The sequence below is a fragment of the Elaeis guineensis genome, chromosome 9 (assembly GCF_000442705.2).
Source record: "Elaeis guineensis isolate ETL-2024a chromosome 9, EG11, whole genome shotgun sequence".
Classification (NCBI taxonomy): Eukaryota; Viridiplantae; Streptophyta; class Magnoliopsida; order Arecales; family Arecaceae; genus Elaeis; species Elaeis guineensis.
In genome coordinates this window covers 12,730,980-12,752,676 of record NC_026001.2, presented here as the reverse complement: position 1 = coordinate 12,752,676, position 21,697 = coordinate 12,730,980, and the positions used below count along the sequence as shown (strand labels likewise).

The 21,697-nt window shown below is 37.4% G+C and overlaps 1 protein-coding gene and 2 pseudogenes across 1 annotated transcript in view; 2 read left to right on the top strand and 1 right to left on the bottom strand.

Annotated features, from left to right (window-relative positions):
* Positions 1-1,170: 1,170 nt before the first annotated feature.
* On the bottom strand, positions 1,171-3,044 carry LOC140851464 (uncharacterized; annotated as a pseudogene).
* Positions 3,045-3,233: 189 nt separating this feature from the next.
* LOC105051641 (cinnamoyl-CoA reductase 1-like) lies at positions 3,234-19,673 on the top strand (annotated as a pseudogene).
* A 359-nt stretch (positions 19,674-20,032) lies between these two features.
* The window catches only part of LOC105051543 (uncharacterized), a 34,620-nt gene continuing 32,955 nt past the window's right edge, over positions 20,033-21,697 (top strand). Inside the window, exon 1 of the mRNA XM_073243447.1 lies at positions 20,033-20,913. Coding sequence (XP_073099548.1) covers positions 20,599-20,913 — 315 coding nt within the window. The 5' untranslated portion in view covers positions 20,033-20,598. The remainder of the gene's footprint in view (positions 20,914-21,697) is intronic.

The following is a 21,697-nucleotide window of genomic DNA, read 5'->3' as shown; positions in this document are numbered from 1 at the left end:
AAAAATAATACTTTTTCTGAGAAAAAAAATCCATTTACATAATGGAAAGGAAATAGAGCCAAAGGTGCATGAGGAACCCTCACAGACAATCACAACAGATTACACCCCATTTTCCTAAAGATTTGCTCTGTCTCACCTAACATAGTTCTAGATGCCCAAAAGCATCAAAAAAGAAAAAGAAGAAGAAGAAGAAGAAAACAGAATTTTGCTTAAGCTTAATCTTCTTCAAGAGTAGGTAACATAAAAATTCTTTAACATGGTCATGGTATGAAGTATAGTTTGGAGGAGCATGATCTACATTCATCAATATGTTCATGAATTCTAAAGGTAGTCTTTTTGTGTTACAACTTGAGAACAGAAAACAATATTCTGACACTTACTTTTAGTTCTTGACTCCATCAAAGGTCTTGTTTCAGATGGGAAAACTTTGCCTGAATCTCTAAAATATATTGTTGAATTTTTTTAAGAAAACTTCAGTGATATTTTTATAGCTCAAACGTCCAGGCATTTTTCCAGAGAGAGAGAGAGAGAGAGCGATTCAATATCACCGATTCATTTATGACTTAGGGCAGATAGACATATCTATTTCAAGGCTTACAAGTTAAAGGTGAACTGACTCTAGTAACAGGATTTGACTTGTGTAATCACTAAACATGTAATGAGCCCTATGATACAATGCATATGCTCATTCATAGAAACTAAGCTTTTTGGCCACAGTCTGATGGACATGAACACCTTTATTATTTAGTTTTCCTTCTTTTTTATTAGGAATGTTCACTTCTCTCTCATCCACATGGTTGGCTGTTATATATATATTTTTTAAAAGAAATAACAACAAAAAAGAAACCTAAGCATGGATTAATTTAATTTTGGAAGAATCCAAAAATAACTAAACATTTCCCAGATGAACCTGATGAACCAACCATGTGACAGATGAATTATTAGATCCCTCAAAAATAAAGATGGATGAATCATTGGAATGGAAAATTTCATGAACTCAAACGAGCAAATCTGTTTTGATTTCATGGTTTTCTCCCATTTTTATCAGTATGATGCTCCAATAAACAAACCATAGTGCAATGAGTTGTTTTCCTAAAATATCAATTGTTGCAATTTCCAGTTCAACTGTATGCGGTTACCGGTAAGATAGCTTTAAAGGACACCGAGATAGAAGACAAAACAAAAGAAAAGGAACTTGTGGCAAAGTTATCTAAATCATTTAAAATTACATGTTTCACTTTCTTCAAAAATTACATTTTTCAAAGTTTCCAGTAAATTCCCAGTCTGTGCAAGATGCCTGCTACGACTCCCCAGAAGACAATTTCAGCAAATATCACATAAAGAAGAGTCCCTAACCTTTCTGAATTCCAAACGTTAACAGATGCTTGTGGATCCAATGTCTCTGCATATTGAATCAAACACAATCATGCTTATGGATGTAAAATATCTAATATGTACTCTTGAGAATTAAAAAATGAGATTGTGCGTACAAGAGAATTATTTGGAGTTTCATAATACCACCCATTTACAACTGCAGGAATGATGCCTTGTGCTGCAATTACAAAGACAAACATTGAATTCATTCCTATCCACTCGACGAACAGAAATGACATCCTTAAACCCCATATATCAATCTGTAAACCATGCAAATCATATGACAGCAAAGTTCAAAATTATTTCGAAACTTTCCTCATGCCTAAAATTTCATGAAAGATACAAAAAGATGGTAATGACTCTAAAACAGCTGGATGTTGACATTCCATTTCTATACACATTACCAGATGAGAGCTAAAAGCTTACCGCTATATAAAATGCCAAGAAAACAATTCCTGCTGCCCTGGCACTGAAACAAAGTAAGGCTATAAAGTTTTTTGTTGATAGGAATAGCTGTGTCCAATTAAAAGAATGACCAAATCAAATAATAGCAATGCACAGATGGTGAAATATTTATCAACCATTGATATAAAAAGGAGTACATTGGTAAAACAAAGGATGATTCCACAAATAACAAGACCAAGCCCCATCAGAAGCCAATGATTAAGCCTCAACCCCAAAGATAATAACAGATACGACATACCAAAATATACTTACCTCAAAAAAATTATGTGATGTATACTATGGTTGTCATGAGTGTCATAAAAGAAATTTTTATCAAATAATACAAGTATATGATTTGCTTTCTTCACATTCTTTACTACAGACTATATGAGTGCCTTATTGTCAGTGCACAAGATATTCAAATATGTATATGCCATTTAGACAAAAATTAACATGCCAAAAGTGACCGAGAACCTTAAAATTGGATCAGAACAAGCCATAATGGGCCCCAGTGACTCCTGAAAGGATGGCTGATACCGAACTGAAAACAACAATATGCAACAGTTTCGGCACCACCAGGAAGTGGGAAAGATACTGCTGGTATACGCAAAAGTTCCACTTGAAGTTGTTTGTTTGAGATGAGAATTTAAACAAGCCACAGAAATCTGGTTCAAAGGGAGCAAGACACCAATTAGGAGCATCTTTTCTCAGTGGCCCTACATTTGGTGAACTATCTGTACAGTCCTGGACGGTCATCCAAGAAAAGATGAACCAGAGAACAAGCTTCTCTGGATGGTACTCCAATTAACCCAAGAGGCAACAAGATCTATCTTTGATGTTCTCCAAAGAGGTAGGTTGTGTAAAGAGATGATCTATAGCCCAAACTTGACTGCATTACAAGCGGGACTTAAGTGCCCTTTTACACCACATTGGACCTGAAAATAAAATGCCAAAAACTGTACCTAACAAAAAGCGTCAAACAGGTTGTTGTAAGTAGATGCACTTAATAGGGTTTAGGTTACTATGAACAGAGAAAATTTGCCTGCGTTATGCAACACAAAACTCCAGTCTGGTACATAAAGTGGGAATGTTGTTACCATGTATATCATAAATGCAATCAGCCCACCAATCAAAAAGACATAAAAATCCAATGCACTTGTTGAAAAAAAAGATTGATGTAATTGTTGTTGGGAGATGTTTGCATGTGTAGCAGTATTGAAGATGCATCAAGCAAGCCTTAGCAGTTCAATTGGGAACTACTACTAGACCATTGGCTGAGAACAAGAATAAAAATTAAATAATATTACAGATTAGATAAATAATTAATTATTTATAAATTCTAAAAAGAGTTCAAATAGTTAGGGATGTGGATAAGACTAAAGAGATGCAATTTTTCCTTTTTTTTTTTTTTTTTTTCTTTGGCTGCCATTCCCTCGGTTTGCCAAATGCCAGACCACGCCTCCTCCCTCTCAAGTCACCCAGAAAGTCACCGGGTGACCGACCGGAGCTCCACACCGTTGCTGAGGAGATGCTTCGCCATTATCCTGGGATCCGAAACTCCGCCGAATTTTTTGTGCCAACATTGACCGCTCTTCCTTCCCCTTCCAACCACTCTAACTAATCACTGACGTACCGACGCACCGGCAAGAATGGCAACAACGCTGGTGATGGAGGCGGCGGAGGAGCGGCGGGTTTGCGGCGCCGGCGACAACGGCTTCATCGGCCCCTCGCTGTTCCGCGACCTCCTCGACAAGGGCTATACACCGTCACCGCCACAATCCAGCACGGCACCGAAGCCGCCCACATCCACTCCTCGGTTCCCACCGCGGAGGTGGCAACCCCCCGGGCCTCCTCATCCGCGAGGCCGACCTCCTCAAAACACGCGCGATCGCCGCTGCCCTGCCGGCGTCTTCCGCTGGCGCCCCCCCGCACGCCCGCTGGACCTGCAGCGGGACCTCGTCCCGCCAGCGGTACAGGGAACCCTCAACGTCCTGGAGAGGGTGCCGGCCACCGGATTCCGGCGGGTGGTCACCTCGATCTCCGCCATGGTGCTCCATCCCCGGCGGGGCCGGCCTGTCCACGAGGAGTGCTGGACCAATCTCAATTACTGTGAGGCTCACAAGGTAAGGGTTTATCTCCGTCCTCTCCAAGAACTTCAAGGTTTAGAGTTTGAGCTCTTTTCCAAAATAATATAAAAAAAAAATTATTTATAAAAATAATTTAAAATTTAATATTTTTATCAAAATAATACACAAGAAAAAAATGTCATTTTGAATGACATTTTTTCTCCTTCCACGTCAGCCTTTTTTTCCACCATGGTATTGTCTTCAAAAAAAAAAAAGTGAAACGCCATTTAAAATGATATTTTTAAAAACGCCATTTTGAATTGTGTTTTTCAAAACATCATTTTGAATGATATTTTTAAAAACGTCGTGTTGAACGACGTTTTCAATTTTTTTCATCAAAAAAAAAAATCAAAAAAAAATGAAAAAAATAAAATTTAAATTTTTAAATTAATAAATAAATTAAAATTTTAATTTTGATTGAAATTTAAAATATAAAAATTTGAATTTGTAATTCAAATAAAAAAATAATTTTAGATATTTTTTTTCAATTTTTTTTAAAAAAATGTCTAAAAAAAATCTTAAGAAATTTAAAAATAAAAAATATCATAGAAAATGAAAAAAAGAGAGAAAGAAATATGAAAGAAATAAAAATTTTAAATTTAATTGAAAAATATCATTTCATTTCAAATGCTTGTCAAAAAAATTTAAAAAAAAATTTAAAAATAAAAAAAATCATTAAAAAATAAAATTTTTTAAAAAATCAAAAAAAATAAGAATTATAATTTAAAATTTTTTAAAAAAAATTAAAGATTAATTGAAATAAAAATATTATTTCAAATTATTTTCTCAAATTAAAATTAATTTATTTAAAAAGAATTCAAAAAAAATTAAAAAAATAGTCTAAAAAAATTTCATAAAAATAGAAAGAAACGTAAAAAAATAGAAAAATTATATAATTATAAATGTGACTTAAAAAAAATTAATTTGAATTAAATTTTGATAAAAAACTAAATGCATAAAAAAGTAAAAAAATGAGGAAAAATGTGGAAAAAAATTTGTAAATTGAACTTTAAAAAAATAATTTTTTTAAATTATTGTAAAAAAATTATCTCAAGAAAAGAAAAAAATATTGTAAAAAAATAAAAAATACCCTAAAAAAGAAAGAAAAGAAAAAAATAGAATTGAAAAAAAATAGGAATTGTAATTCTAATTGAAAAACAAAATTTTTAATTTTTAATTTTAAAAAATAAAAATTATAATTATAGTTGAAATAAAAAATATCAAGAAAAATAATTAAATTAATTTAAATATAATTATTTAAAAAATATTTTAAGTAAAGGAAAAGAATACGTAATAGAATGCTAAAAAGATAAAAATGGAAGAAAACTGAAATTATAATTTCAAATGATAAAAAATTTAAAAAAAATTTAAAAAAAATTATAAAAAAAAGTAAATAAAAAATAGTAATAAAATAGGAATTATAATTATAAATTAAAAAAGAAATTTAATTTAAATTTAAATTAAAAATTATCATTTAAATTATTATCTTCATTATTTAATTAAATTTATTTTTAAAAGATCACAAATAAATAATTAAAGAAATAAAAAAAATCAAAAAGAAAAGGAGAAAATGCCAAAGAGAATGACGTTTTCTCCTCCCCAAACCCCTTTTTCCCCCTTCACCCTTCTTCCTCTTCTCCTTCTCCCTTCTCCCTTCTCCATCTTCTCCGGCGTCTCTCCGGTGGCACGGCGGCGAGCTATCGACGGCGGTGAGCTCTTCCCGCCTCTCTCTCCCTCTTCCTCTCTCTCTCTCCCTCTTCCCCTCTCTCTCTCTCTCTTTTCCCATTTCTCTCATGCCGGCGGCGGGCCGCGCGTCCCGGCGGCGGGCCGCGAGTCCCGGCGGCGGGCCGCGCGCCCCGGCGGTGGGTCCCGCCCCCCGACGATGGGCCTCGGCCCCCTCCTTTCCCTCTTCCTCTCTCTCTCTCTTCCTCTCTCTCTCCCTTTTCCTTGGCCGCCGGCCACAGACGGCCGGCGGCGGGCCGCGCGCCCCGGCGGCGGGCCATGCATCCCGACGGCGGGCTCCGGCCCCATCCTCTCCCCCTTCCTCTCTCTCTCTTCCTCTCTCTCTCCCTTCTCCTTGGCCGCCGGCCACAGACGGCCGGCGGCAGGCTGCGCGTCCCGGCGGCGGGCCCCGCGTCCCGACGGTGGGCCCCGGCTCCCTCCTCTCTCTCTTCCTCTCTTTCTCTCTTCCTCTCTCTCCCTTCTCCTTGGCCACCGGCCATAGACGGCCGGCGGCGGGCCGCGCGTCCCGGCGGTGGGCCCCGCATCCCGACGGTGGGCCCCGGCTCCCTCCTCTCTCACTTCCTCTCTCTCTCTCTCTTCCTCTCTCTCTCCCTTCTCCTTGGCCGCCGACCACAGACGGCCGGCGGCAGGCCGCGCGCCCCGGCGGCGGGCCCCGCATCCCGATGGTGGGCCCCGACCCCCTCCTCTCTCTCTTCCCCTCTCTCTCTCTCTTCCTCTCTCTCTCCCTTCTCCTTGGCCGCCGGCCATAGACGGCCGGCGGCAGGCCGCGCGTCCCGGCGGCGGGCCCCGCATCCCGACGGTGGGCCCCGGCTCCCTCCTCTCTCTCTTCCTCTCTCTCTCTTCCTCTTTCTCTTCCTCTCTCTCTCCCTTCTCCTTGGCCGCCGGCCGGCGGCGGGCCGCGCGCCCCGGCGGCGGGCCGCGCGCCCCGGCGGCGGGCCCCGCATCCCGACAGTGGGCCCCGGCCCCCTCCTCTCTCTTCCTCTCTCTCTCCCTTCTCCTTGGCCGCCGGCCACAGACGGCCGGCGGCGGGCCGCGCGTCCCGGCGGTGGGCCCCGCATCCCGGCGGTGGGCCCCGGCCCCCTCCTCTCTCTCTTCCTCTCTCTCTCCCTTCTCCTTGGCCGCCGGCCACAGACGGCCGGCGGCGGGCCGCGCGTCCCGACGGTGGGCCCCGCATCCCGACGGTGGGCCCCGGCTCCCTCCTCTCTCTCTCCCTTCTCCTTGGCCGCCGGCCACAGACGGCCGGCGGCGGGCCTCACGCCCCGACGACGGGCCCGCGTCCCGGTGGTGGGCCCCGACCACCTCCTCTCCCTTTTCCTCTCTCTCTCTTCCTCTCTCTCTCTCTCCCTTTTCCTTGGCCGCCGGCCACAGACGGTCGGCGGCGGTCGCCCGCCCCGACGGCGGGCCCCGCATGGCGATGGGATACGGCAGGTCTGATGCGATGGGCCGCGATGACGGTGGGGCCCACAGGCTCCGACCGTCATTTTTTTTTTATCTCATTAATTTATTTTTATTTTTATTTTTATTTCATTAGATTTAGATGTATTTTAAATTTTTTAATATATTGTATTTCATGAAAACGTAGATCCGTCAATTGACTAATGTAGAATATTCTACGTTATCTGTATAAAATATATATTAAATATATATTTTAATACGGATATCGTAAAATATATACATTGATCAATTGATTGTCCAGTTTGGACAGTTTGAAAATTGTATTTAATTTTATAGATAATTACATTATTCGAATGATATGTGGAGGGTTCGAGAGAAATTTCGGACAGTATTTTTCTTTAGTTCTCCTCACACATTTTGATTCGTGTGGAGAGAACTAAGGAAAAATACTGTCGAAATTTTTTTCGGTCCTTTTTGCGTATCGTTTGATTAATGTAATTAATCTATAGAATTAATGCAATTTTCGAATGGGATAGGATCTATCTGTACCTATTTGTTGATGATATGATGCATGAATCATGTAAATCTTTTGAAATGATAAAATAATTAATAATATTAAATATTTTAATTTTATTATAGGTTTATTTGAGAAAATGGCCAGTACTCAAGTTCGTGTATTATTGTATTATGATGGCATGATACAGAATGATCAAACTGGTGTGCAGTATAGTTATCCTGCAAATCAGATTATTAGAATATCTTCATCATTATCACGTCAAGAATTATTGGATCATTTATACAGCAGTATTCCTGTAGACAAAGAAAAATATGAAATAAAATTAAAATGGAGATCTCCTAATCTGTCGGGACAGTTAATGCAGAGTAAATATATCTTGGTTCTAATTGATGACGATGAAGATGTCGAAGAAATGCTGACCTTTCCTTTGAAATATTCAGAATATCGATTTTTAGAATTATATATTGAAAAAGAAGATGTATCAAGTTTTGGATACCATAGTCGGCTTTTAACTCAAGCAGAAAATAATGTTCGGCCTTCCTCACCTTTCGTAACTCCTATGATACAAACCGATAGTGTTGAGGTCGGTTTTGCAGAACAACATTCCACTACTGCCGGTCCTAGCTGTCCAATTATTCCAAGTGCTATAGTGACTTCTCCTGTGTCTTCTGCTATGGTGACTTCTCCTTTGCTACAAATAGTGGTAAGTGCAGGAGACGACACTCATATAGGAAATGATGACTGGGTAGTCGGTGGAATAAATTCTGATAGTCTGGGTTTTGAGTCAGATGAAAATGGAGATAAAGACTGTTGGATGGATGATGACAGTAGCAGTAATGATGATGATGATGAAGATGAGAATGATGATGAAGATGTTCAAGCTAATATTAATGTGGAAGAACCTCAATCTCGCTTGCATGAACCTCCATAATATTTTAATGATATAAATTTAGATGATGGTGGTTGTGTTAGTGCTGGTCGAAGATTGAATTCTGACAATCAGTTTTGGAACTCTTCGATGACTGAATTTTCTAAAGATCTAATGTTTGAGAGTAAAGATTATGTAAAGAGAGCTGTTGATCTTTATCACATTATGAAGCATCGGACATATAATGTAGTTTAGTCGCATTCGAAATTATGGTCCGTACGATGCGCATCATCAGATAATGTTCAGCATTGTAAATGGAGGCTTCGTGCTGCATTGTTGAAAAAATATGGATATTTTCAAATCACAAAATATGAGGGTCCTCACACTTATTTGTTTACGAGATTGAGTCGAGACCACAAACATGTCAGTGGAAAGATGATTAGCACATTAGTCCGATATATTGTTGAGAAAGATCCCGGTGTTAAAGTTGAAGCTATTGTAGCAGTCGTTAATAATCAATTTCAATATACAGTATCATACAGGAAAGCATGGTATGGAAAGCAGAAGGCATTGGTTGATATTTATGGAGAATGGGAGCCATCTTATGCTAAATTACCTTATTATATGGCTGCACTTCAACATGCAAATCCTGGTACAGTTGTTTCATGAAATTTTTTTCAAGCTATGAATTCCAATATCCGAGTTTTAAATTATATTTTTTGGGCTTTCAAACCATCTATCCAGGATTTTACGCACTGTCGTCCTGTAATCAGCATTGATGGCACGCACTTGTATGGAAAATTTAAAGGTAAGATGTTAATTGCAACAGGCATTGATGCAGAGAATGAGATATTTTCATTAGCATATGTGTGACAATATTGTGTTTAAAAAAAAAATTAAAATATATTATTTTATTTTTTAATACATCTGTGATAATATTGTTTGAGACAGCGTATTATGGCTTACGATCCGCGGTATCCCGGTCCTCGAGACAGTAGTATTCTTACATTGTAGGAGCACCATCGATCATAGACTATTTTAGATGGTGGCGTAAGCATTACAATCTTATTTACTATTTAAATTTTTATTTTAAAAATCATGTATGTTATCTAATTATTATATTTTATTGTAGGAGTCCAGACACCTTCGTCTACGACGATCCGATGCTGATTTCTGGAGGACAGAGGACATCCCACATAGAGTGTTAGATTATTTACGATATCTGGAATTTTATGGAGTATATCGGATTGGTCGTATACAGATGGACGTTGGTCTTATTACTGCTTTGCTTGAGAGATGGCATCCAGAGACACACACATTTCATCTTCCATTTGGTGAGGCGACCATCACTTTACAGGATGTCAGCATCCTTACTGGACTACCAGTTGATGGAGATCTAGTTACCGGAGTTGATCCCACGCTTACCATTCTGGAGTGGCAGGCTTTGTGCTTGCGACTGTTAGGGTTTGAGTCCGACGCATATTTTTTCGATCATTCACGACTCAGGATTGAGTGTTTGGATGATCGTTATCGACATTTTCATATTGCGGATGATGTACCAGAGGAGATGGTGCAGCAGTATATTAGGGGTCAGATGCTGCGGTTGTTAGGTGGTGTCCTGTTACCCGATACTTCATCGAATAAGATGAAGTTGATATTTTTGCCATTATTAGAGGATTTAGACTTCGCTCGTCGACTCAGTTGGGGCAGTGCAGTACTAGCTTGCTTATACAGAGCTATGTGTCGGGGTTCTTATGCTGATCAGAACGAGATTGATGGTTATCTTGTATTATTACAGGTATATGAATTAATTTTTTTTTAATATTTAATTATATTTTATATTGAATATATCATTTATTTAATTTTTAAAATTTGCAGATTTGGGTATGGGAGCGTATGCCGACTATCAGTCCATTACGACGACAGTTGCTCGAGATGCCATCAGAGCAGCAGGATCCTGATATTCCATTCAGACTAGATGGACCATTGGGATACAGGTATCGAAATATTATTTTTTTATTTTAAATTTATTATTTTAAATTTATTTAATATTAATACATTGTGAAATAGATGGAACGTTGTATTCAACGTTCATCACGTATCGACGAGAGTGGCACGGGTTTATAGGTGCCAGTTGGATACATTAGTTGATACATCTAGACGGATAAATTTTAAATTTTTTACAAATATCATTTTACAGTATTCATAATCTATTAAAATTTTAGCTTACTAATTTTTTTTATTTTAACTATATCAGTTTTTGTAGGAGCCATATACAGATGGGATATTAGCTATACTGCCGCAGATGTGTACAGTTGGACACGACATATGGACTGCTAGGGTGCCACTTATTTGTTTTGATGTGGTAGAGTGGCATCTTTCGATCGTGTCCTGTGGCAGTTTGGTCAGACTCAGGGCATCCCAGAGCAATTTGATACCAGCCAGGGACTTCATCGTATTGATCGACGAGGGAGAGCTCGTATTGACTGGCGTATCAGACATGCACAGTACATCGATATTTGGGATGCACGTCGAGATCACATTGTTCATGGTGATCCTATTTTGAGAGGCCGTTCATATACTGATGACTACATTGCTTGATTTTTTAGCATTACGGTGCGAGTCATTGGACAGTCTCAGTATGCAGTTTCTGGATACGAGGGCGAGAGTTCTACTGTGCGTCTTTTGGTAAGATTACAAAAATTACTTTATGTTATTTGTATTATATTTTTGTTTTATATTTTACACTATACTGACTGTTTTATACTGACTTTTATTTTTATTTTGTAGACTGATTCTATGTCGGATCTCATGTTGGATGCTCGTCGTGCTTTATCTACGACTGATGAGGATGAGCGGATTCGGATACTGCGGGAGATAGAGAGAACAAGTTTCGGAACATTGATGACGATTGGTGTTGATCCACATACTTGTGCGCCTTGGTATGGAGCAGCTCCGGTGCCAGATATGAGTTATATGCCGTCACCATATGTTTCACATATGTCATCACCGCATATTCCGCAGATATCATCATTCAATGCTGCACAGATGCCACCGCCTTTTGATCCACAGATGGCAGCGCCTTCTTCTTCCTACATCCCCTAGATGACATCACCGGGTACCAGTTGGCCACATGAGTATGATACTTTCTTTTCAGATCCATCCGTGTATCCAGATGAGAGAGTTGAACAGGTCTCTCAGTCTGTAGATGATCCGACAGCATCAGTTATTCCTGAGCAGCATGATCAGCAGATCTCCTCTACTGATATAGGGGAGGAGCCATCACAACAGGAGCAGCCGGCAAGGACCTTCCTGAGAAGGTCCAAGCGACCACAGGCACCGCGACGTCCTTGTGGGACTTAGTCTTTGTTATATTTGTATTTAGTATTTTTTATATTTTTATTGTACTATTTTTTTTGTACGTTTGATATTTTTATTCTATCTAATAATATTAAATATTGATTTTATTTTATATTATTTAATTTTAAGTGATCGGATATTATGATTTGTGCATATGGATACACATACTCGAACATCTCTCAGAACATTAGGAGAGAAAAAGTTATGCTGAAAGGACTATAAAAATTATAACGTAAATAATAATATATCGAATGTTGCTCTTTGAATTGATTTTGATGGTTACAAAGCATTTGAGGGGATTATTAATGATTTTGGCTTGAAAAAAGATTTATTGTATTCCAGGGATAAAATCATAATTTTATCAGATCTGATTCGGAAGTCTCAAGAGTAAGAACAAAAGATGTGTAATCTATTGGAGGCAATTTCAATATTTTTGGAAGTATATTTTGTAAGAAAAATAGGTTTATATTTTTGAGTCGACCCCATGAATCGACTCATAGCTAAAAAGACTTAACGGGCATGCAAAATTTTTGGCTGTCACACTCTGTGAGTAGACCCCTTGGCTTTCTTTTTAGTTGTTGATGCTAAAATCCGCCTGCGTCGGAGAAGCTGGAGTCGAGGGAGTCGCGGTCGCCGTCGGGACCTGCAAAAGGAGTCTAAATCGGAGTTGGGGTTGCTCCGGTAAGATCCTCCGACGCTCAAGTCAGTTCTCTGTCTCAACAAGAATGGAGTGTTCGAACGAAAATTTTAGCAGAGTTTTGGGATAAAAATTAGAGCTTAGAGAATAACGTATCTGGGGCTCCCTTTTTATAGGTAGAGGGAGCAACGGATTGATAGCGACGTTTGTAACCGCCTAGTAGTGGGTCGCTCAGGGCCAGGAAGAGTTTATTATGAAGAGTAATGGGGGGAGTCGTGGCTGTCACCATGGCTCACCACGTGGAGTTTGTTGCAGAGAGTGGAGCAGAGTCGTGGCCGTTGGGTGCCTTGAGCGTTAGTACTATTGGCGAGGGCCATTTGCTGTAGGAGCCCAGTTGGAGGCTTTCTGCAGCCGGAGTCGGGGATGAAGTCCGGCTCCCGTAGGAGTCCGGACGAAGTCTTCCTGTAGTCGAAGTCGGGGACGAAGTCTGGCTCCCATAGGAGTCCGGACGAAGTCTTCCCGTAGTCGAAGTCAGGGATAAAGTCCGGCTCCCATAGGAGTCCGGACGAAGTCTTCCTGTAGTCGAAGTCGGGGCTGAAGCCCGACTCCCATAGGAGTCTGGACGAAGTCTTCCTATAGTCGAAGTCGGGGACGAAGCCCGGCTCCCTAGTAGTCCGGACGAAGTCTTCCTGTAGTCGAAGTCGGGGACGAAGCCCGGCTCCCGTAGGAGTCCGTCCGTTGTGAAGAATCTGGTCAATGCTGGAGGGAGTTTATCCATCGACAGAACTTGGGAATGCTGCTGAGGCTCGATCGCTGGAGGGATGTTGCCGAAGGTCGGATGCCGGTAGAATCCCTGAGTGGTCACTCCTGACATGAACTTCGACTGGGGGGAGATTTTATACCCAACACTGATAATTTTTATTTTTTAAATTTATTTTTTTATATATTTTTTTTAAATTTTAATTTAAATGAGAAAAATAAGTTGAAATGATTTTTTTTATTTTATTTAAAATTAGATTTTTTTTTAAATTCAAAATTATTCTTTATATTTTTTTACCAACCTTCTGACGTCGGTGGTAAACGAAAAAGAGGGAGAGAGAGAGGAAGAGGGAGAGAGAGGAGGCAGCTCACCGTCGTGCCGCCAGAGAGACGCCGGAGAAGGGAGAAGAGGGAGAAGGGAGAAGGGAGAAGGAGAGAAGAAGGGGGGAAAGGAGAAAACACCATTCCCTTCGGCATTTTCTTTTTTTTTTAATTTTTTTTATTTTTTTTATAATTTGTTTAATTATTTTTTTCTGATTTTTTCTGATTTATTAAATTTTTTATTGAGGATAGTAATTTGAATTATAATTTTTAATTTTAATTAAAGTTAAAAATTTTTTTTATTTATAATTATAATTTCTATTTTATTACCATTTTTTCTCTTTTATTTACTTCTTTTATGATATATTTTTTTTAAAATTTAATTTATAATTTTTATAAATTTTAAAATTAATTTAATTAATAATTTTTATGATATTTAATTTATAATTTGAAATTATAATTTTAGTTTTCGTCCATTTTTATCTTTTTGACATTCTATTACGTATTTTTTTCTTTATTTAAAATATTTTTTAAAAAATTCTATTTAAATTAATTTAGTTATTTAAAATATTATTTTTTATTTCAATTACAATTATAATTTTTATTTCTTAAAATTAAAAATTAAAAATTTTATTTTTCAATTATAATTATAATTTTTATTTTTTTAATTCTTATTTTTCCTTTTTTTTTCTTTTTAGGGTATTTTTTTTATTTTTTTACAATATTTTTTTCTTCTCTTCAGATAATTTTTTAAAAAATATTTTGAAATTGATAACGTAATTTGAAATTATATTTTTTATTTGAATTAAAATTAAAATTCTTATTTTTTTTAATATTTAATTAATAAATTTCTTTTTTTCACATTTTCTCCTCACATTTTCACTTTTTTATGCATTTATTTTTTTATCAAATTTTACTTCAAATTAAAAATTTAATTTTTTTATTCAAATTTACATTTATATTATTTTTTTATTTTATTCATTTCTTTCTGTTCTTATGAAATTTTTTTAGGCTATTTTTTTTTATTTTTTTCAAATATTTCTTAAAAAAATTAATTTTAATTTGAGAAAGTAATTAGAAATGATATTTTTATTTTAATTAATTTTAAAATTTTATTTCTTTTAAATTTCAAATTATAATCCTTATTTTTCTCAATTTTTTTAAAATTTTGATTTTTTAATGGCACTTTTTATTTTTTAAAAATTTTTTAGACATTCTTTTAAAAAAATAATTCGATAAAAAAATTCATTTAAATTTTTTTTTTATTTGAATTACAAATTCAAATTTTTATATTTTAAATTTCAATCAAAATTAAAATTTTAATTTATTTATTAATTTAAAAATTTAAAATTATTTTTTTCCATACTTTTTTGATTTTTTCCTTTTTTTTGGTGGGAAAAATTGAAAACGCCATTCAAAACGGCGTTTCATTTTTTTTTTTTTTTTGGAGATGATGCCATGGTGGAAAAAAATGCTAACGTGGAAGGAGAAAAAACGTCATTCAAAATGGCGTTTTCTTCTTTTGCATTACTTTGGTAAAAAAGTTGAATTTTGAATCATTTTTGTAAATAATTTTTTTTTTATATTATTTTGAAAAAGCGCTCGTTAGGGTTTCGACTGAGAGGATGTCCGCTAAATCGCTTCAACCATGGAAGTAGAGTCACGTGTAACGCCAGTTCCTGCAAATCGTACGTGGTGGAGCTGTAGAAGCTCTGATCGGTGAGTGAGGAGATCCAGTCACCGTCATACGGAAGGCGCGAGTTAGGTTACCGGAGCCTAATGCAGCAGAGTTCTGCTCCTATATGGACTAAATTACAACGATAGTTTGAGATAATTATAGATTTTCATCCGATATTTTAGAAATATATATTCTATGATTTAATTTTCTCTCTCTCTCTCTCTCTCTCTATATATATATATATATAATTTTTTTTTGATATTTTTTATTAAATAAATTAATGATCTTAATAACATCATCATTATCTAATATATTTCAATCTTAAAATATATTTTTTTTATTTTTTAAATTTTTTATTTATCAAATTTTATATTTTTTTGTTTGATCAGGAGATTATATGTGTAGTTCCAAAATATTAGGTGGGATCATGTAATTATCTCAAATCTTGAGAGAGATCAAGATAATTTACTCTTTTATTTTTCATATTGGATCGTTAGTTTCTCATGTTCGCTGTATATTATGAACCGACGGGTCTATAATTTGCTTTCCTATAAGTTATGAATTATCTGACGATGACCAATGATACGATAAATATTTATCAATCTGAAGTAAACCGAAGTGCTTGATCTCAATATTTTCCTAAGTGCTTTATCTTGCCGCCAGTCATAGTGCCATTCCGACCTAACCAAATAATAGGAAATTGCCATGTATCTCATTAAAGACCATTTGGAGGCACTTGATACCCACCAAGCATAATGTGGCCCCAATCTTGACAATGATTACACCAACTCAGCCATAGGCACTTGACACAGACCAAGCATAATGTGGTCACAATCTTGACAACGATTACATCAGCTCAGCCATAATTACGTGATTAAGCAATTATCACCGCATGCGTGACGTGGAGAGTTGTTATCTTACAATAAAATTAACGGATGCAGACCTTGTTCTTTATATAGGGGAACCAGTGAACCCTTAGATAAGTTGTTCTTTTTTACTTTACTCTCTCCATCTAGAAACTCTCTTCTTTACTATTTTATTAAAATTCGATTGATTTTAACATCAAAGGATCTTCTATTAGAAATCAGACAAACTCCAATGAGAGGCCTTTATTTTTAGGTTGGTCCAGTATTTTAAAAGTTTGGTTACGCTCACACTAGCCTCATTAGTTAGTAACCAAACCAACATTCCAGCTTGGAGCAAAGCCGACCTCATTATTCGATCTTGGTTACTTACTGAGCTAAATATTCACCTCATCTCTATTACCATCATTGTAATTTATCTTTAACACTCTAGTTTCCTCACCTATGTAGGATTCCATTAGTGTTAGAGGTGTCATATTGCTGATTCCGCTATTGCTAAGAAATATAATCAGAGTTTTATATGCCAATCCCTTAAAAGACTAAGGAATATAATCATGCTCAACATTATGAATCTCCACCATCTTCAAATACCCTCGTCTATGGATGTTATTGTTTTCATTCGTCACTAGTTCTAGTGCTTGTGTTCAACCAATATGAAACTTGAAAGCATCATTATCATGATCTCAATGTTCTTCCCTCTAATTTAGTTAGTTTTTTTTTTTGGTTAAATTTATTTTCTTCCCTAAAAGTGGTATATGGTGTCCAGGATGATGGAAGAGAAAGCAGATCGTGATATGCAGAAAAGCACAAGTTGGATATGGCGACCACCATCCCATTTACATTTCTTGGCCCCACTTGCAGCCTGGTCTCAATGCCAGCTCTGCAGTCCAACAACTCTTACAAGGTCTGTGTAATTAACATTTAAGTTATAACTCTTTAATTGCATTACATAGTTAGATTTTGGTCATTGTCATTTCATTAAATAGGGTGAAAAGATACTCAGGAGTATCACTGGTTGGGCTGTGAGCATTGTCATTCTGATGTTGCTGCTGCTTAGGTCTTGCTCTTAGAGATGCCTAGTGCATCTGGGAAGTACCTATCTACAAATGGAATATATCAGTTCGAGGACTTTGCTGAAACTTCTGCTAAGCTGTATCCTGAGTACAATAAACAGTAGGCAACTAGCTACATCCAGCTCCTTTTACTTGACCCAGAATTTTTCCCATTGATGCAGTAGGCTTTTGAAAATATGAAGAGATCAAATTGTAGTATTCGAGCACAGGAAGCTTCCAAAAACCTCATTGGCTCTTCAATTCCAATTGAATGCAGTTCTTATTTTGCATTTTGAAATTATTAAATAGATTTGCATCATTACAGAGAAGTTCACAATTTTTATCTGAAAAATGTGCATTTGCAGGCATAACTATCCTTATTGCATGGGGTAAATAAATCCACTACGCTTTGATTCCTTTCTTTGTGGGGGGAAAAAAGGAAAAGGAGCTTAACATGTTCTCCAAGCAGCCAGCCAGAAGCTAATTATTGTCTGCTACGGTAGTGCAGTGGCAATCCTAGGGAGTTTATGGTATTTTTTTTCTCTGTCAGAATATTTTGATCTGAAAGTAATTTTCCAGTAAGATTATTAGAATATTATATAAGAATGTGGATCATTTTGGAATCATGATATGCTGAAAGATTCATGCGAGGACAGGTTAGTTTGTTTTTGAAGTTTGGCCAGCAGGTGTGTGAGGTCCTGTTGTCCGCATCCACTCATCAAGACATTGACTTGAAACCTATAGTGGCAAGCAGGCAATTGTGCTTATCCTATCTATTGTTCCCTTGCCCCTCCATGATTGTCCGTGTTTTTGGCCACAATGGTGGGAACTTATTATTGTCCCTTCCAAAGTTTGGTCAGTTCTTGGAGTTCAAGGTAAGCAACTGGCAGATAGCTTGGACATTCTTCTTCAACGGGGCTATAGTTAATTTTCTCTGTGAAAATAAAGACATCCATTTTTTGCTTAGACATGTCACATGGTCTGCAAACCTTCTTTTTGTCCATTTATTGTTCTCCTTCTTTTTTTTTTTTTTTTTTTTTTTTGGCAATAGCATAAGTGTATGAATTTGAAGCTATGCTGATTTGTCATCTAAGCTAGTGTCTTGAAAATTATGGTGCATGGCAAACTTGGACCAAATGGAGTCATTAATTGGTACAATAGTCAATAAATTTAAGTTATGCATTGATTAAATCTTTAATTTGTTGAAGAACAGACTGACCACAAGAAGTTTCTATTGATGTTTTACATCATCTGATTCCATTTTACATAGAAATATTTATAAAGAATACATAGGCCAGCATCATGTCTAAATATGTAAATACTAGCAATTATATGCTACTCAATATTGCCATTAATTTCACATAGAAGCACTCTCAATTTATTAGGAATAACATGCTCCATATTTTTGCTCAAAAAAAAAGCTCCATATTTCATTTTTTTTTTTTTTGAAAGAAATCTTCAGTTACCAAATGCAAATGTTGGTAGCCTATCGTGGTCATATTAAATCCTTAGAATTTGCAAGCATAGCGATGTTTTCACGATGGAAATTTTCTACATGAAGAGAATTGAAATGAATCCCACAATTGCCTATTTCTATTTTGAGGATAACCATATGCTTTGATCACAAAACCTATTTTGAAGCTAGATTTCTTGTTGCATAATGAGATCTGACTTTTAGGATTCAACATGTGGCATTTTATCTTGCCTAGTCAGGGAAGTACCAGAATTAACAGCCTTGACTTTAGAGAGTGAGATACTTGTTATCTTGTCCCAAGTTAATGGTCATGCCCTCTATTCTCTGCTTTTATAAATCTAGAATCAGTAGCTGTGCTGATAAGAGCAATAGCAGCTGATGCTTTAATAAGATCTCACATGGAAACTTTACCCACATCGGCATTAATGATGATGCATTCATTTATCATGACTTATATTATTATATGTTGTGCATCCTGAACTGGCATGTAATTCTATTTGTTCCGTCTTTCATGCTAATAGTTTATTATGACTTCTTGCAGTGTCCTTTTTTACAATGGGTCAAGATCTCAAATTGAATCTGATGTTTGTTTTTGCCCCTACAAGATGCTTCAAAGGCCCTGTATCCACCTTCATAGAGACTGTTATCTAGCAACCTGTGCACCTGGTCTGTTATCTAAGGGCCACATTGTCCTGTCCACTGTGCAATGCATGCAGCCTCTAAAATATTTTCTAGATTGTCATGAATCTGGCATATTAATCCTTCCATGCTTCAAACAATTTAATACTTTCTTGCTGACTCTGTTGTTAAACAGTTTTACCAAAGAAACTCAACCGGGCCTGGCCTTCACACCAATAGAAGATGCAATTAAAGACTCTGAAGGAAGCCGAAAAGCAGAGGGCTTCCTCTGTCAGCATCAGCTACAAACTTAATTTGACTAATCTCTATATTAGGCTTGTGATTCACCATGTTTATAAGCTAATAAACGTTGTAAATGCCCAATAAAGTCTCCTTTTTCTATGTGATCTTTCCTCTTTATCTCTAACGTCCATGTAAGAATCTGGTTCTCAGTAAATTCTTTTTTAGCAAACAGTGAAACACTTTCCTGTGTACAAGAGAGATATATTTTATGCTTCATGTACTGTAGAATGCCATAAATGTTCTATAAAGTGTGTAGTCACTCTCTTGATTTAGTTTTCAATATTTCAACAGTTTGGCATCTTGTATCACAAGCCCCACTAAAGCACAATGGAATAACTTTTAGCAGTAAAAGCTTCTAAAGAGTATTGGAACTTGCAAGCCACTTTCTGGCTATCCTTTTACCTGGCACTTCCCCACATGAAACAACATTTTAGAAATGAATGTAGGGAATTTTCCAATCCTCCCAAACATTTTATGTTATGAGGTATTGGGTATGGTTGAACAGTAAAGGAAACATGTGGCCCCGCCACATGTTCCGATCGAATGAACTGTGGGGCCTGATGATGTGGGCCCTGTCTGACATGGCGGCCTCCGAAGCCACCATATGGCAGGGGTACATCACTGTTCTGAGGTGGCTTTGTGCTGCCAAAGCCCCACAAAGTAGGCAAACATCTACAAAACATCAGCTATGCCCCTTTGGCATGGCTCTTAGTATGTCTTCCTTACTGCAGTCCTTGCCATTCTTTTCTTCCACTTCTCACCAACACTCCATGTGCTTCACCTCCCCCACCCTTTGCCCTCCTCCTTAAAGAAAAGAATCTTTCTTTAATGTGTGACTAAGAGAGAGCACATGCAAGTCCAATCATGGGGGTTCTTCTACTTGGATTGCATGTGATCCAATCACTGCAAGTCCACTCCCATCCCCTTCTTTGCCTCCATCTCTTCCCTATCAAACACTCCATATATCAAACACTCTCTTCCTCAACCTTCCTAAGCCAATTGACACAATGAGCACTTCCTCAACTGCTGCCACTAAAACTACTCGCTCTTGGTAACTCTTCTTGTGATGCACTGTTTTTGTGCACCAAATCTCACACTTTTCTATTTTGCCACTTTATTTGTTCACAGGTCCGTTAGTGAGGATTCTTTGAGGAGGTATGTATCTTATGCAAGTGAGAGCTGCATTCAGGAGCTGCTATCTGCCTCGGACTCGAGCCTGGCTGGAGGTGGTGATGGATGGAAAGTGTTGGCATTGGAGAATGGTGTTGAGATATCCAGGAGGTGCTCGGGCTCGCTGCATGTCTTCCGCAGCAGGTGGCTGCTCCATTCGGTCTCGCCGAAGCAGTTCATAACTGTCGCCAATGCCATTGATGCTGCTAAGGTGCTTTCTAATGATCTTTATGTAGTGTTTCTCTGGTCTCTTTTCCTTCCTTTTCAGAGTTTTTTTTTTGAGACAATGATTCCTTTTCATAGTGTCATTTGATGCTTAAAACTTGCTTAGAACAAATAAAAGAAAAGAAAGAAAGTTAAATTCCTGACAATGTAATTTACTTGGATACTACGTCGGAAGTTGTTATAATATTGGATTTGAGCTGTAGGACCATAGATTTTTGACCAATTGGCATCACCCAAAATTTGATGCCATTCAACTACCATTTTTTTTTTTTTAATAGCATACTTCTTGTTGGGGGAATGACATAATTATGTCAACCAGAGGATCAAGCAGCAAGATCACCTAGAACAGCAAGGACAACAAAATCATCTGGCACTTTGGAAATTGTCGCAATGATAGAAGAAAAGAGGAACACCTTTTTTGAGAAGAAGAAGAAGGAGAAACACTTTTGTATCAAAAAAAAAAAAAAAGAGCCAAGAGAGCTTCGTAGGCTCCTGGCATCCCTTGTACGTGGCATTAATCTGCTTGTTAGGCAGCACCCCAGAGCACTAATGAGTGGAGAAACATGAAGGGTTCACTTGTGCGGTCACATGTGCTTTAATTGCTAGACAAAAGCAAATATTTAGCCAGCAGATGAGAAACAAGAGGGACACATTGAATAAGTTGCTGTAATAATGAACACTGAGCCAAAATAGGAAAGATGCAGTGAGACTTTTGATTAAGCTGTGGATGATGGTGGACTTGTGGTTTCTTTCTGTCTTCTTATTAGTTG